Here is a 16,399-nt window from a genome sequence, read left to right as displayed (position 1 = left end):
TGGTCTCCTAATCTGAGGAAGGACATTATTGCCATAGAGGGAGTGCAGAGACGGTTCACCAGACTGATTCCTGGGATGTCAGGACTGTCTTATGAAGAAAGACTGGATAGACTTGGTTTATACTCTCTAGAATTTAGAAGATTGAGAGGGGATCTTATAGAAACTTACAAAATTCTTAAGGGGTTGGACAGGCTAGATGCAGGAAGATTGTTCCCGATGTTAGGGAAGTCCAGGACAAGGGGTCACAGCTTAAGGATAAAGGGGAAATCCTTTAAAACCGAGATGAGAAGAACTTTTTTCACGCAGAGAGTGGTGAATCTCTGGAACTCTCTGCCACAGAGGGTAGTTGAGGCCAGTTCATTGGCTATATTTAAGAGGGAGTTAGATGTGGCCCTTGTGGCTAAGGGGATCAGGGGGTATGGAGAGAAGGCAGGTACGGGATACTGAGTTGGATGATCAACCATGATCATATTGAATGGCGGTGCAGGCTCGAAGGGCCGAATGGCCTACTCCTGCACCTAATTTCTATGTTTCTATGTTTCTATAATGCTCTCGATGGTGCAGCGGTAGAAGTTCACCAGGATCTGAGGAGACAGATGGACCTTCTTCAGTCTCCTCAGGAAGAAGAGACGCTGGTGAGCCTGCTTGATTAGAGTTGAGGTATTGTGGGTCCAAGAGAGGTCATCGGACATGTTGACTCCCAGGAACCTGAAGCTAGAAACACGTTCCTCTAGAATACTCTTCAAATCTTCTTCTTCCTCGTGTCCGGCCATCTTCTATATCACATCTTTCTGGTCGGTCAGTGACGGTTGACGGTCAGTGGTTGCAGAATTGGTCACTTCAGTCAGTCACTGTGGTACAGTTCCTGTCGTCAGCATTGCCCTGGGGTGCCCCACCTGGAGGCTTCTGCTTGCAACATACGCTTCAAAATAAAAAAACACCTTCAGAAATTTACACATTAAATTTAAATTTGAGAAGATCTGCACGGGCCGGAGTTGACTAGTTAGTGATACGTTTCTTGTGCTTTCTCTTCACACACAATTAGATTTATGGTGGCTGCATTAGAGAAGACACAAGAAACTGCAGATGCTGGAATCTTGAGCAAAACACCAAGTGCTGGAGGAACTCAGGCAGCGTCTGTTTGTGGAGGGAATGGACAGATGCCGTTGGGTTGAGGCCTTTCTACTATGCTTATTTTGAGGAAGTTCTCTTCCTCTCTCTATCGTATGTCCATTATCTCATCAGATACTGCCTGACCTGCTAGCTGACTTCCGGCAGTTTGTTTTTTGACTGTATTAGTGGAGATTTGACAATTTGGGTCCAGAGAGCAGATGTCCATGGGGGCACAGGGTCTGTTTGTCCATTCATTTTGGTGGATATAAAATTCTACAGCCAATCTGTCTTCCACACCCAATTTCCTGATGTGCGCCCATCTATGGTTGGGGCACACATAGATCAAATATTCCGTTCTAAACACACTGACTGGAAGGCTGTCTTGCTAGTCTGACCCAAAATGTCACCCGTTCCTTCTCTCCAGGGATGCTGCCTGTCCCGCTGAGTCACTCCAGCATTTTGTGTCTGTCTTCGGTTTAAACCAGGGTCTGCAGTTCCTTCCCACACAGGTCATCTTGCTGTTGTGCAGTTAGTCAGTTAGTTTAGTTTATTGTCATGTGTACCGAGGTACAGTGAAAAGCTTTTGTTGCGTGTTATCCAGTCAGCAGAAAGACAATACATGATTACAATCGAGCCGTTCACAGTGTACAGATACATGAACAGGGAATAACGTTTAGTGCAAGGTAAAGCCAGCAAAGTCCGATCAAGGATAGTCCAAGGGTCACCAATGAGGTAGATAGTAGTTCAGCACTGCTCTCTGGTTGTGGTAGGATGATTCAGTTGCCAGATAACAGCTGGGAAGAAACTGTCCCTGAATCTGGAGCTGTGCGTTTTCACACTTCTGTACCTTTAATTTATATAATTACAGTTAGGGTTAGATCATTTACAAAATTCTTAAGGGGTTGGACAGGCTAGATGTAGGAAGATTGCTCCCGATGTTGGGGAAGTCCAGGACAAGGGGTCACAGCTTAAGGATAAGGGGGAAATCCTTTAAAACCAAGATGAGAAGAACTTTTTTCACACGGAGAGTGGTGAATCTCTGGAACTCTCTGCCGCAGAGGGTAGTCGAGGCCAGTTCATTGGCTATATTCAAGAGGGAGTTAGATGTGGCCCTTATGGCTAAGGGGATCAGAGGGTATGGAGAGAAGGCAGGTACGGGATACTGAGTTGGATGATCAGCCATGATCATATTGAATGGCGGTGCAGGCTCGAAGGGCCGAATGGCCTCTACTCCTGCACCTAATTTCTATGTTTCTATGTTTCTATTTATAGCTGTAATTTTGACTTCCATCTAACTGTTGTTAAACAAAGTGAGGCAACTTCACGTTTTTCTCTGTTAAAGTTTGATGACTCAGAGCCTTCATTTTATTTCTAAAACTTAAATTAAATGGGAAATAATACCAAGTATAAACAATTGACTCATTGATGCCTGCCTTAAATACACTGCTAACGCTGCCTGTTCTTGGGTCTTCACGATCTATTGTAGGAGGAGAGGAACAAAGACTCTACAAGTGTCAGGGGACATCTGATGGATGGCAACCGTTACACAGACTTCAGGCAGCAACACCCGGATCAACACAACCTCACTTTCCCTGGCCAGGGTACGTCTCAGCCTCTCCCTCTGTCATTTTATAACAGAAAATAATCTAATAAATATGAAAGAAAGTTTAGATACAAGGAACTGCATATGCTGATTTACACAAATGGACACAGAGTGCTGGAAACATAGAAACATAGAAAATAGGTGCAGGAGTAGAGGCCATTCGGCCCTTTGAGCCTGCACCGCCATTCAATATGATCATGGCTGATCACCCAACTCAGTATCCCATCCCTGCCTTCTCTCCATACCCCCTGATCCCTTTAGCCACAAGGGCCACATCTAACTCCCTCTTAAATATACCAATGAACTGGCCTCAACTACCTTCTGTGGCAGAGAATTCCACAGATTCACCACTCTCTGTGTGAAAAATGATTTTCTCATCTCAGTCCTAAAAGATTTCCCCCTTATCCTTAAACTGTGACCCCTTGTTCTGGACTTCCCCAACATTGGGAACAATCTTCCTGCATCTAGCCTGTCCAACCCCTTTAGAATTGTGTAAATTTCTATAAGATCCCCCCTCAATCTTTTAAATTCTAGCGAGTACAAGCCGAATCTATCCAGTCTTTCTTCATATGAAAGTCCTGCCATCCCAGGAATCAGTCTGGTGAACCTTCTCTGTACTCCCTCTATGGCAACTCAGTGGGCCAGGCAGCATCTGTGGAGGACATGGATAGACAATAGACAATAGGTGCAGGAGTAGGCCATTTGGACCTTCGAGCCAGCCATGATCATATTGAATGGCGGTGCTGGCTCGAAGGGCTGTATGGCCTACTCCTGCACCTATTGACTATTGTCTAAAAAGTTGTAGAGAGCGAAACCAAGTTAATATTTTGAGTTGTGGACATGTTTGTGCCGACAGAAGTCCTGTAAAGTATTTCATCTGATCATTTGCAGGGTGTATAGGTCTCCGTTTATACAGTGTTTTGGCCTCTCACATTGTCCTCAGCCTGGTGGGTATTCCTCTCCCCAGTATTTCTGTGCTTAGCTGAAAGGTCATTGATTGCCACGTGGTGCAACAAAGGCAAACTCTACTATAAGATGGAGGATAAATCCAGCTTTATTGACCCTCATACATGAAGTATGTCATTAAGTAAACTACATCTTATCAGGATAACTGTCACAATACAGCAACAGATAATTGTCTTGTCACTTGCAGTGCAGCAGAAATGCCACAAAACCATATCAGCAGCAGATCATGTTGATTATACACGATCGTACATATCGCACGTTGTCACGGTGGCGCAGCGGTAGAGTTGCTGTCTTACAGCGAATGCCGCGCCTGAGATCCGGGCTCGATCCCGACTACGGGCGCTGTCTGTACGGAGTTTGCACGTTCTCCCCGTGACCTGCGTGGGTTTTCTCCGAGATCTTCGGTTTCCTCCCACACTCCAAAGACATACAGGTTTGTAGGTTAATTGGCTTGGTGTAGGATGTAAAAATTGTCCCTAGTGGGTGTAGGATAGTGTTAATGTGCGGAGATCGCTGGTCGGCGCGGACCCAGTGGGCCAAAGGGCCTGTTTCTGCGCTGTATCTCTAACCTAAACCAAACGTACATATGTCTACATACATATTAAATGTTCATGCTAGTTTACAAGTTTGTTTAAATTATTTTGAGTTATGGGGAAAAAATAGAAATATGTGCTTCTAAAGTGTCTGGAACATTCTGAGTTTCTGACGACCAGGGATGCACTTTGACGTTTCGCCACTTGCTTTTATTTCATTTTCTAAACCTCCCCTGTGAGAATCCAGTGTGCTACCAGCCAATAACCAACTAACCTCTTTAGCTCAAGACTTGGAGGATGCCAGATGAAGTCATGCAACGTTTATAAGAGGGGGATTTGAAACTGGTGATGGACAATCCCAGGAGAGGCAGGACATTTACGGGCTGGTGCTACAAATACTGATACACCAAGTTGCTAAGTCACGGTGGCTATGGAGACACAACCTCACACTCAAGCTCCCAGTGTGGTGATGAGATTTTAAATTGGCGACTGAACTAATGTAGCATGCTAGTGAAGAGGTCGAATATTATTCCTCGATAACACGATCCTCTTTGGCTGTGCCTTGTGTCGGAGTCAGAAATATTCTGGATGTACTTTACTGGAGTCACAAATGTGGACAGGTGCACAGGAGGAAGGAATTACATGAGACCATACATACTCTGTGATGAAGCTTGGGAGAAGTCACACACGTGCCCCGGTTGTACCAGAGATCTAATACTAACATGATCTGCTGATGATATGGTTTTGGTAGCATTTCTGCCGAGCAGCAAATGCCAGGACAATGTTCCTGTTGCTCGATTGCCACAGCTATCCTCATAAGAAGGCTGTGGATAGATTCTTGAATAGTACTGGTGTTCAAAGGTTATGGGGAGAAGGCAGGAGAATGGGGTTAGGAGGGAGAGATAGATCAGCCGTGATTGAATGGTGGAGTAGACGACGGGCCGAATGGCCTCATTCTACTCCTCTCACTTATGGCCTTATGAAGATGTGGTGAAAAGTGGCATTGTATCTCGATTCCTTGTGGTTTTTTATGCTATTATCATGCGAGAATATTCTTCCTGGTGTTTTTTTAAACTGTATTTATTCTGTCTAATGATTGTATGCAATAGGTGCATTGTTTGAGTAATGCTTGATAATATTAAAGGCTGTTTTGGAGAGTTGATCAGAGGATTTTGATTCCTGGTGGCAGAAAGCGAGTTCGCTCTTTAGCTGAAACTATGTTTCTGTCTGAAGAAGGGTGAAGAAGGGTTTTGGCCCGAAACGTTGCCTATTTCCTTCGCTCCATAGATGATGCTGCACCCGCTGAGTTTCTCCAGCATTTTTGTGTACCTAAGTTAATGTTAAAACTGATCTCCTGCAGAAGATACAAGATACATTTAATTGTCATTTGGACCCCTTGATGTCGAAACGAAATGCCGTTGAGTGCTAAACAAATGAGTGCTAAACAAAAGATGTCCAACTCAGCATCCCGATTAGTTGAGTATTGGGTATTCTGAAAGAATATGCAATATTTCCAAACTTAAAAAACATAAAAACTATGATGTATTTTATTTCAGCTGTTTCTGTGGTTGGAAAGAACAAACTCTCGTCATGGGCTTTGTACCTAGAAGAGGAAAAGTCTCTTGCTGCTCCTGTCAAACTGTTCCGAGAGGTAATAATCATCAGGTTTCTTTTATTGTGTTTTCTGAAATACTAAACCTGAGAGAAATGTATTTTGGGCGACTACTCACGACCAATAGCGGAGTCAGTCACCCTGCGACATGTGCACACACACACACACACACACACACACACACACACACACACACACACACACACACACACACACACACACACACACACACACACACACACACACACACACACACACACACACACACACACACACACACACACACACAGCCTGTACGGTAGTGAGTAGTCGCCCAAAGAGTCGTATATTTGTCTTCTCGCCGCTGGATTTACAACATGCTGCGACTATGACGGGTGCCCGCAAATTGCCGAAAAAGTTGCGTAAGTGGGACAGGCCCCTTAGGATAATAACTTTAAAAACAAATTTAACAAAATGGCTTTAAAAACAAAATAGATTGCTCCTGAATCTCTGACGTCCCAGTGTTATTTGACAAATATGAATTGCAATCAATGTGTATTGTTCTTTGTGTAACATCAATTATGTGCTGCAGAATTTTATAGCGCACTGTAAAGGGCACTTTAGCTCATGATGTCCCTGAATAATCATTAAATATACAAAGGCCGAGGCAGAGGATAGATAATTGAAGATGGTTATAGATATTTCAATTAATTGCAGTCACGGCGATGAATTGCGTTAGTTTATAATGTGACCACAATTTTCTTCCCTTGGACAGTACCAGTCGTATCCGCTGACTAGGAATGCGTTCAAAGTCGGCATGAAGTTGGAGGGCATCGATCCTACTCACCCATCCATGTACTTTGTACTCACCGTGTTTGAGGTACTCCAAGCCAACTTTACATGTAATGGCCACGGTTTATTTTCCCGGCAGAGATTAGCAGCTGGAACATTGATAAAATATTCAACTTATAATAAGCAAGGAGACAAAAATGCAGAAAAAATAATCCTCCTAAAAAGGTCCCATGCAGGACAAATATATATTTAAATATGTAAATTGTTTTGAGCTTAAAGTATTTGCATTATTTCAATACACGAGCATCCTGTTAATGAGCCACTGTTTACACTGGGATTAGAAACAATAACAGACGGGGGCATTTGTCTGCAACAAACATAATATGTTCGTCATATATCGCCAATCTCATCTACCTCATTAATATTTGAATGTTGCTCTCTTGCTGACAGATGCAAATAAATGTCATACAGAGAACTATTGTGTGACACGAACAGACCAATAAACTGAGGTCTATCTAACTTCAAAGGTAGACAAAAATTCTGGAGAAACTGAGTGGATGAGGCAGCATCTATGGAGCGAAGGAAATAGGCAACGTTTTGGGTTGAGGCCCTTCTTCTATCTCACTTCAAATAGCCCTTGCTTTCCCTCTCCCTCCATCCCCTCCCCCTTCCCAGTTCTCCCACCAGTCTTACTGTCTCCGACCATGTTCTATCTCTGTCCCGCCCACTCCCCTGACATGAAAAAGGGTCTTGACCCGAAACGTTGCCCATTCCTTTGCTCCAGAGATGCTGCCTGTCCCGCTGAGTTACTCCAGCATTTTGTGTCTATCTTCCAATATGGATATGGACATGGGAAGGTGCAGGGAGTGGGGTATTGACAAGGGAAGATAGACAAAAAGCTGGAGTAACTCAGTGGGACAGGCAGCATCTCTGGAGAGAAGGAATGGGTGATGTTTCGGGTCGAGATCCCTGGGGTATTGGCAAGGGAAGGTTTATAGAGTGGGGTATTCATGATTGAATGGTGGAGTAGACATGATGGGCTGAATGGCCTAATTCTGCTCCTATCTTGTTCTCGAAGGTCTGTGGTTATCGGGTGCGGCTCCACTTTGACGGATATTCTGAAGGTCATGATTTCTGGGTGAACGCTGATAGCCCAGACATCCATCCTGCGGGCTGGTGTGAGAAGACAGGTCACCGCTTGTATCTGCCCAGAGGTGAGGAACACCTTGGTCCACCTGCTTTAGGGTAACGCAATTGTCCAACGCGCCCCGCCCTGCCCTGCCCCGTATAGAGATACATTAAATGGCCACCCCTCCACAGAACAGTGATTTCTTGTCAAATATGCCATTCAGAATTCAACATGTGCCAGAACGTTATATCATCTGTGACATCGCGGAAACAGGCCCTTTGGCCCTCCATGTCCGTGCCGACCAGCGATCCCCGCACATTAACACCATCCTACACCCAGGTCACAGCGAGAATGTACAAACTTTGTACAGACAGCACCCGTAGTCAGGATGGACCCCGGGTCTCTGGCGCTGTGAGGCAGCAACTCTACCGCTGATAAATGTGTTTGCTGTTCTGTTCTGTATCATTACTATTTTGCTGTGCTTTATAATGAATATTCTAAAGCTTTAGAAAATGTCCAGGATTTATTCTCTTGCAGTCTGGCAGCAACTGAGGGCCAACATTAATGAAACAAGACTCTGTGCTGCCACAAGATGGCAATAATCATCAAAGATTATAGAGCAGAGCAAGATGTGTCACTCTGCGAAACAAGCGTAGTGTGACATGGGTATGACATGACGCCATTTTACTGAGCTGCAATTTACAATAACATGAACTAAATATGTGAAGTGATCGATGCTGTATAACACACTGCTCCCTGCAATACTGATTACACCAAAGATACTAGAGGAGCATTGCCGGCCCGCTGGCTCGGGAACGCTTGAGGCTCTCCCCGCCGGCCACCTTCATCTGGTATCGGGGGGACCAACCGAGAATCAGTCCTGGATCAACTCAGGAGTGGAGGAAATGTCCTCTTAGAGGAGCCTCTAGTATCTTTGCTTTTCCCTGCGACCTGATGTAAGAGCAGATTGTATAACTGTTACGTACTACATGTCAGTCCATTGGATTTCGGAGGAGTGGTGTATCTTGCTCTGCTCTATAATCTTTGGTCAGCACTTCAGAATCACATATACACAAGGGATGTGCTCCCATTACAGGCTACAAGGATGGAGAATTCAGCTGGCCAACTTACCTGCGGGTCACCAAGTCACAGGCTGCTGCCAAACATCTCTTCATCAGTCAAAACACAGTGAGTTCCCGCTCCATCCGAACGCTCTCTCTCAGGCTGGGCTCTCCCTAACTAGCCGGCCCTCTCCCTAACTAGCAGGCCCTCTCCTTAACTAGCAAGTCCTTTCCCTAACTAGCTGTCCCTTTCCCTAACTAGCAAGCCCGCTCCCTAACTAGCAAGCCCTCTCCCTAACTAGCAAGCCCTCTCCCTAACTAGCAAGCCCTCTCCCTAACTAGCAAGCCCTCTCCCTAACTAGCAAGCCCTCTCCCTAACTAGCAAGCCCTCTCCCTAACTAGCAAGCCCTTTCCCTAACTAGCTGGCCCTCTCCCTAACTAGCAGGCCCTCTCCCTAACTAGCTGGCCCTCTCCCTAACTAGCTGGCCCTCTCCCTAACTAGCAGGCCCTCTCCCTAACTAGCAGGCCCTCTCCCTAACTAGCAAGCCCTCTCCCTAACTAGCAAGCCCTCTCCCTAACTAGCTGGCCCTCTCCCTAACTAGCAAGCCCTCTCCCTAACTAGCTGGCCCTCTCCCTAACTAGCAAGCCCTCTCCCTAACTAGCAAGCCCTCTCCCTAACTAGCTGGCCCTCTCCCTAACTAGCTAACAGCCCTCTCCCTAACTAGCTGGCCCTCTCCCTAACTAGCAAGCCCTCTCCCTAACTAGCAGGCCCTCTCCCTAACTAGCAGGGCCCTCTCCCTAACTAGCTAGCTGGCCCTCTCCCTAACTAGCAAGCCCTCTCCCTAACTAGCTGGCCCTTTCCCTAACTAGCTGGCCCTCTCCCTAACTAGCTGGCCCTCTCCCTAACTAGCTGGCCCTCTCCCTAACTAGCTGGCCCTCTCCCTAACTAGCAAGCCCTCTCCCTAACTAGCCAGCCCTCTCCCTAACTAGCCAGCCCTCTCCCTAACTAGCAAGCCCTTTCCCTAACTAGCCAGCCCTCTCCCTAACTAGCCAGCCCTCTCCCTAACTAGCCAGCCCTCTCCCTAACTAGCAAGCCCTCTCCCTAACTAGCTGGCCCTCTCCCTAACTAGCAAGCCCTTCTCATGGATTATGGGGAGAATGGGGTTAGGAGGGAGAGATAGATCAGCCATGATTGAATGGCGGAGTAGACTTGATGGGCCGAATGGCCTAATTCTGCTCCTATCACATGAACCTTTATTTAAAACGGTGACATTGTATGTTTGTCTTATGACTTATTATCTGATCTTGGAGAAGCAGAGCCATATTGTGAACACAGTTGGGGCATGTTAGTTGGCGACGATGTTGATGATGTTCTTTGTCAGGCAGTCCTGCCCCTGGGATTCCGTGTTGGGATGAAGCTGGAGGCAGTGGATCGGATGAACCCATCGCTGATCTGTGTGGCCACAGTGACAGACATTGTGGACAGCAGGTTTCTGGTGCACTTCGACAACTGGGACGACACCTATGATTACTGGTAAGCTTCTCGATCGGTCACTGAATCTGGCAGGTGAACAAATAAATGGGAGCAGGAAAAGCCAATGTGGAAAGGGGCAGGAGAAAGAGAAATAATGAGATACAAAGAGAAAACACAACTCATTTAGACTAACTAACTAGATCTGAAGAAGGTCCTGACCTGAAACGTCACCTATCCATGTTCTCCACAGATGCTGCCTGACCCGCTGAGTTACTCCAGCACTCTGTGAAACGGAAACCAGCATCTGCAGTTTGTTGTTTCTACTCATTCGGTTAATTCATGCCTGATCAGTCCTTGAATTTTATATGCCCCCCCCCCCCCCCCCCAGATGCTGGTGATATATGAATTCTCCAGCACTCTGTAAAAAGTCAACTATCCATGTTTCAGCTGAAGAAGCTTAACCCGCTGAGTTAATACCTTGGTTGTGATAACTACACAATAAAGATGTTTTCCACAGATGCTGCCTGATTTACTCAAACTCCAGCACTAACATCTGAAACATAAACTACATATGTTTACCTGATGGAAAATCCTAAAAAATAAAAATCGAAAATTTGGACCCAGACCTCCCTAGTCGCGCTCAATTGCCCCCCTTAAAAATTAAATTGCCCCCCTGTGGGGCGTACACCCCACGTTGGGACCCACTGGCTTAGATTGAAGAGGGAAATTACTGCAACAAAAACCCTGACAAAGTATTAAAACGATTCTGATTATTTTTTTCTGCAGTGTGTTTTTACTTTCCTCCTGTGCTCAGGTAGGTGTGAGGTTGTTGGTAGCTGCGTTGTCTCACAGACTCTGGTATTACGGAGCTCGAGGCATTTGAAGATTCAGGTGCCTTGTGCCCCCTGAGTGGTTCACTCCTGATTTATAGGTTCATAAGGGATAGGAGTGGAATTAGGCCACTCGGCCCATCAAGTCTACTCCGCCATTCAATCATGGCTGATCTATCTCTCCCCTCTAACCCCATTCTCCTGCCTGCTCCCCATACCTCCTGACACCCTCACTAATCATAAGATCTTAATGTATGGCATGGGTAGACTCAAAAAGCTGGAGTAACTCAGCGGGACAGGCAGCATCTCTGGAGAGAAGGAATGGGTGACGTTTCGGGTCGAGACCCTTCTTCAGAGTTAATGAATGGCGTATTCCATGAACTTGTGACATTTTAAATCAATTATCATATTACAGCATCATATGGTTTCAGTTTTCTCATTGTAAATTAATGTGTTTTATGAGATTTGCACGGTGAATGAATTGTGTAAAAAGCAGGATTATGTGTGTCGGAGGGTGCCTCACTGTATGTGATGGGGAACAGCTGAGACAAGCCATCAGTGCTGGGGCAGCGTTGAGAATGGTCTACTCCTGTTGTCTGGCCTGTCCATGAATCAAATAACCTGCTGATTATCCCAGCTCTCCTCTCGAAACACGCAAGAAATATGAAGTTAGATGCAGGTTCACATCCTGTCACAGTTTAGTTCATAGGTTCTACCAGCAGAATTAGGCCATTCGGCCCATTGAGTCTACTCCGCCATTCATTCATGGCTGATCTATCGTTCCCTCTCAACCCCGTTCTATGTCCCCAGATTATGGGCCCTGGGTATGTCAGCTCTAAATCTGAGCTACTCCCTATAACCCATCCTGTGATGTACCTGCAACTAAAACTGAGTTTTATCCATGGTTGTGAATTGTAATTCTAAAGACATTGCAGCAATTAGTTTAGTTTAGAGATACAGCGCGGAAACGGGTCCTTCGGCCCACCGAGTCCGTGCCGACCAGCGATCCCCGCACACTAGTACTATACACAATAGACAATAGGTGCAGGAGTAGGCCATTCGGCCCTTCGAGCCAGCACTGCCATTCAGTGTGATCATGGCTGATCATCCACAATCAGTACCCCGTTCCTGCCTTCTCCCCATATCCACTGACTCCGTTATCTTTAAGAGCCCTATCTAGCTCTCTCTTGAAAGTATCCAGAGAACCGGCCTCCACCGCCCTCTGAGGCAGAGAATTCCACAGACTCACAACTCTCTGTGTGAAGAAGTTTTTCCTCGTCTCCGTTCTAAATGGCTTACTCCTTATTCTTAAACTGTGGCTCCTGGTTCTGGACTCCCCCACACACACTAGGGACAATTTAAACACATACACCAAGCCAATTAACCAACGAACCTGTACGTCTTTGGTGTGTGGGAGGAAACCTAAGATCTCGGAGAAAACCCACGCGGTCACGGGGAGAACGTGCAAACTCCGTACAGACAGCAGCCGTAGTCGGGATGGAACCCGGGTCTCCGGCGCTGTGAGGTAGCAACTCTACCGCTGTGCCACCGTGCCAGACCCAGCATTGTAGTGTAGTTACAACACACAGTCATTTGGTGTTGGTTTAGTAATGTCACGTATGCCGAGATACTGTCAGAAGCTTTTGTTTGTGTCGTGTCCGATTAAATCAGATCACTCTATACATGAGAACAATCTAGCCACACACACGAGTACACATGCAGTGCAAAGAGTAAAGTACCTGCGTGCGGAATATAATGTTACAGCGTATGGAGGAAAAAGTGCAGGCCTGCAATGAGGTAGGTAGGAAGATCGGGATGCATTCTAGTTATTGCAGCAACATTCAGTAGTTGACACATAACGCCCACATTCCCTCTCCTCCAATCAGGCCTCAGAATAAATACACGGTGGCGCAGCGGTAGAGTCGCTGCCTCACAGCGCCAGAGACCCGGGTTCGATCCTGACCACGGGCGCTGTCTGTACGGAGTTTGTACGCTTTCCCCGTGACTTGCGTGGGTTTTCTCCGAGATCTTCAGTTTCCTCCCACCATTCCAAAGACGTACAAGTTTGTAGGTTAAATGGCGTGGTATAAATGAGTCTGAAGAAGGGTTTCGACCCGAAACGTCGCCTATTTCCTTCGCTCCATAGCTGCTCTTACCCGCTGAGTTTCTCCAGCATTTTTGTCTACCTGGTATAAATGTAAATTGTCCCTAGTGTGTGTAGGATAGTGTTAGCGTGCGGGGATCGCTGGTCAGTGCGGACTCGGTGGGCTGAAGGGGCTGTCTAAACTAAACTAAAGAACTCATCTTTCAACGCATCCTATTCAGAAGTTAGAATGTTCTAGAATGGACTACACAGTGGCTCGGCTAATAATAAACCGCGACCCCACAGCGCCAGAGATCCAGATTCAGTTGAGACCTGAGGTGCTGTCTGTGTGGAGTTTGCATGTTCTCCCTTTGAGAATGTAGTTGCTATCTTTGTGCTTTTGTGCTCGGGGCTGTGTGCCACTCTGAGACAGGTGATGGTTGGGCCAGCCACCTGTAATAAGGTATTTCTGTGCCAGGTGTGACGCTAGCAGTCCCTACATCCATCCTGTGGGCTGGTGCCAGCAACATGGAAAACCCCTGACTCCTCCGCAAGGTAAGAGGAGAACAAGGCTCTCAATGAAGCAAACTCAATGCGGCATTTACTTCAAGATGGCTTGTGTACCAAAACAGGGATGTATTGCTGAGGCTCTATAAGGCACTGGTCAGGCCGCATTTGGAATATTGTGAGCAATTTTGGGCACCATATCTGAGGAAGGATGTGCTGGCTCTGGAGAGGATCCAGAGGAGGTTTACAAGAATGATCCCAGGAATTAGCGGGTTAACCTATAATGAGCGTTTGACGGCATTGGGCCTGTACTCGCTGGTGTTTAGATGGATGAGGGGTGTACAGAATAGTGAAAGGCTTGGATAGGGTGGATGTGGAGAGGATGTTTCCACTAGTGGGAGAGTCTAGGACTAGAGGTCACAGCCTCAGAATTAAAGGGCATTCTTTTAAGAAGGACAAGAGGAGGAATTTCTTTAGTCAGTTGGTGGTAAATCTGTGGAATTCTTCGCCACAGAAGGCTGTGGAGGCCAAGTCAATGAATATATTTAAGGCAGAGATAGATAGATTCTTGATTAGTGCGGGTGTCAGATGTTATGGGGAGAAGGCAGGAGAATGGGGTTAGGAGGGAGAGATAGATCAGCTCTTGGGGCTAAAGGAATCAACGATATGGGGAAAAACAGGAACGGGGTACTGATTGGGGATGATCATATTGAATGGCGGTGCTGGCTCGAAGGGCCGAATGGCCTACTCCTGCACCTATTGTCTATGTTTCTATCAGAGTAAAGTCAGGTATAGGGCTAGGGGTAAAGTGCAACATCGCCTCCTACAGGGACTAACGGAAGCTCTGACCCTCCAGGTTACCTCCAGCCCGAGCAGTTTGCCTGGGACAGATACCTGGAGGAGACTGGATCCACTGCTGCCCCTGCTCGTGCATTTAAAACAGTGAGCAACATGCTTTTCATATTTACTGTGTGGATTCTTCTGGTGAAATGCAGTTTGCAGCGTTCGACGACTTTATTTCCTTCTGTTTCAGCGGCCACTGCACACCTTCCAGATCAACATGAAGCTGGAAGCTGTTGACCGGCGTAATCCTAGGCTGGTGCGTGTGGCCACTGTTGTAGATGTTGATGATGATCACAGGTTAAAGGTAATAAATGATGTTTCTCCACTGCAATAGTCTGCACCTCGAACTGTCACAAAGTATACTGAGTCACAGCGTCGTGGAAAACAAGTCCTAGCATCCATCCATCCATCCATCCATCCATCCCTCCATCCATCCATCCATCCATCCATCCATCCATCCATCCATCCATCCATCCCTCCATCCATCCATCCATCCATCCATCCATCCCTCCATCCCTCCATCCATCCATCCATCCACCCCTCCATCCATCCATCCATCCATCCATCCATCCATCCATCCATCCATCATCCATCCATCCATCCATCCCTCCATCCATCCCTCCATCCATCCATCCATCCATCCATCCATCCATCCATCCATCCATCCATCCATCCATCCATCCATCCACCCATCCACCCATCCATCCATCCACCCATCCATCCATCCATCCATCCATCCATCCATCCATCCAGCCAACTGAGACAACAGCACACTGGATAGCCACCAAGTGGTCATAGGAGTGGAAGGCAACCCGTCACTTCTGTGGCGATGAAGAGACCATGTTCCACGTCTGCATGGAGTGTGAGAGGTTGCAGCCCCTGCTCCTCAAGTTTTGGCTCCACTTTAGTACAACGTTATTGATGTTTGGGCACCTGGTACACAGGGAAGAGGGGTCTGCTTGGTCCTGCTCCTGGGCCTGGCCAAGATGGCCATTCGCGGGTCCACAGCGGTTGGCTGCCTGCCGCCTGCCCCTATTCCCGCGTGTCCCTGGCAGATATTGACGCCAACAGAGGCAACAACCTGGCTGCTCAACGCCCGGCTTGAGATCTAACTATTCCTTTGCTTTATGTTTCATTCGCAAGACCCAGCACGGAAACAGGCCCTTCGGCCCAACTTGCCCATGCCGACCAACATGCCCCATCTACACTAGTCCCACCTGCCCGCGTTTGGCTCCTATCTCTCTCCACGTGTCCTATCCATGCACCTGTCTAAGTGTTTCTTAAACATTGTGATAGTCCCTGCTTCAACTACCTACTCCGGCAGCTCGTTCCATACACCCACCACCCTATGTATTAAACAAAGGTTGCCCCTCAGGTTCCGATTAAATCTTTCGCTCTGTCCTCTGATTCCCAATTTCCCTACTCTGGCCAAGAGACTCTGTGCATTTACCCGATCTATTCCTCTCATTATCATAATAGAAACATAGAAAATAGGTGCAGGAGTAGAGGCCATTCGGCCCTTCGAGCCTGCACCGCCATTCAATATGATCATGGCTGATCATCCAACTCAGTATCCTGTACCTGCCTTCTCTCCATACCCCCTGATCCCTTTAGCCACAAGGGCCCACATCTAACTCCCTCTTAAATATAGCCAATGAACTGTGGCCTCAACTAACTTCTGTGGCAGAGAATCCCACAGATTCACCACTCTCTGTGTAAAAAATGTTTTTCTCATCTCGGTCCTAAAAGACCTCCTCTTATCCTTAAACTGTGACCCCTAGTTCTGGACTTCCCCAACATCGGGAATAATCTTCCTGCATCTAGCCTGTCCAACCCCTTAAGAATTTTGTAAGTTTCTATAAGATCCCTCCCTC

The 16,399-nt window shown here is 46.9% G+C and overlaps 1 protein-coding gene across 1 annotated transcript in view; it reads left to right on the top strand.

Annotated features, from left to right (window-relative positions):
- Positions 1–16,399, top strand: part of l3mbtl1 (L3MBTL histone methyl-lysine binding protein 1) — a 44,666-nt gene that overhangs the window by 13,561 nt on the left and 14,706 nt on the right. The window contains 9 exon segments of the mRNA XM_055652693.1: positions 2,600–2,714; positions 5,772–5,866; positions 6,582–6,686; positions 7,677–7,812; positions 8,824–8,915; positions 10,171–10,322; positions 13,654–13,730; positions 14,539–14,624; positions 14,716–14,829. Of these exon segments, the coding sequence (XP_055508668.1) occupies positions 2,600–2,714; positions 5,772–5,866; positions 6,582–6,686; positions 7,677–7,812; positions 8,824–8,915; positions 10,171–10,322; positions 13,654–13,730; positions 14,539–14,624; positions 14,716–14,829 (972 nt within the window).

The sequence above is a fragment of the Leucoraja erinacea genome, chromosome 21 (genome assembly GCF_028641065.1).
Source record: "Leucoraja erinacea ecotype New England chromosome 21, Leri_hhj_1, whole genome shotgun sequence".
Lineage (NCBI taxonomy): Eukaryota > Metazoa > Chordata > Chondrichthyes > Rajiformes > Rajidae > Leucoraja > Leucoraja erinaceus.
The sequence above is the reverse complement of the archived record's forward strand: the minus strand, read 5'-3'. Positions and strand labels throughout refer to the sequence as shown.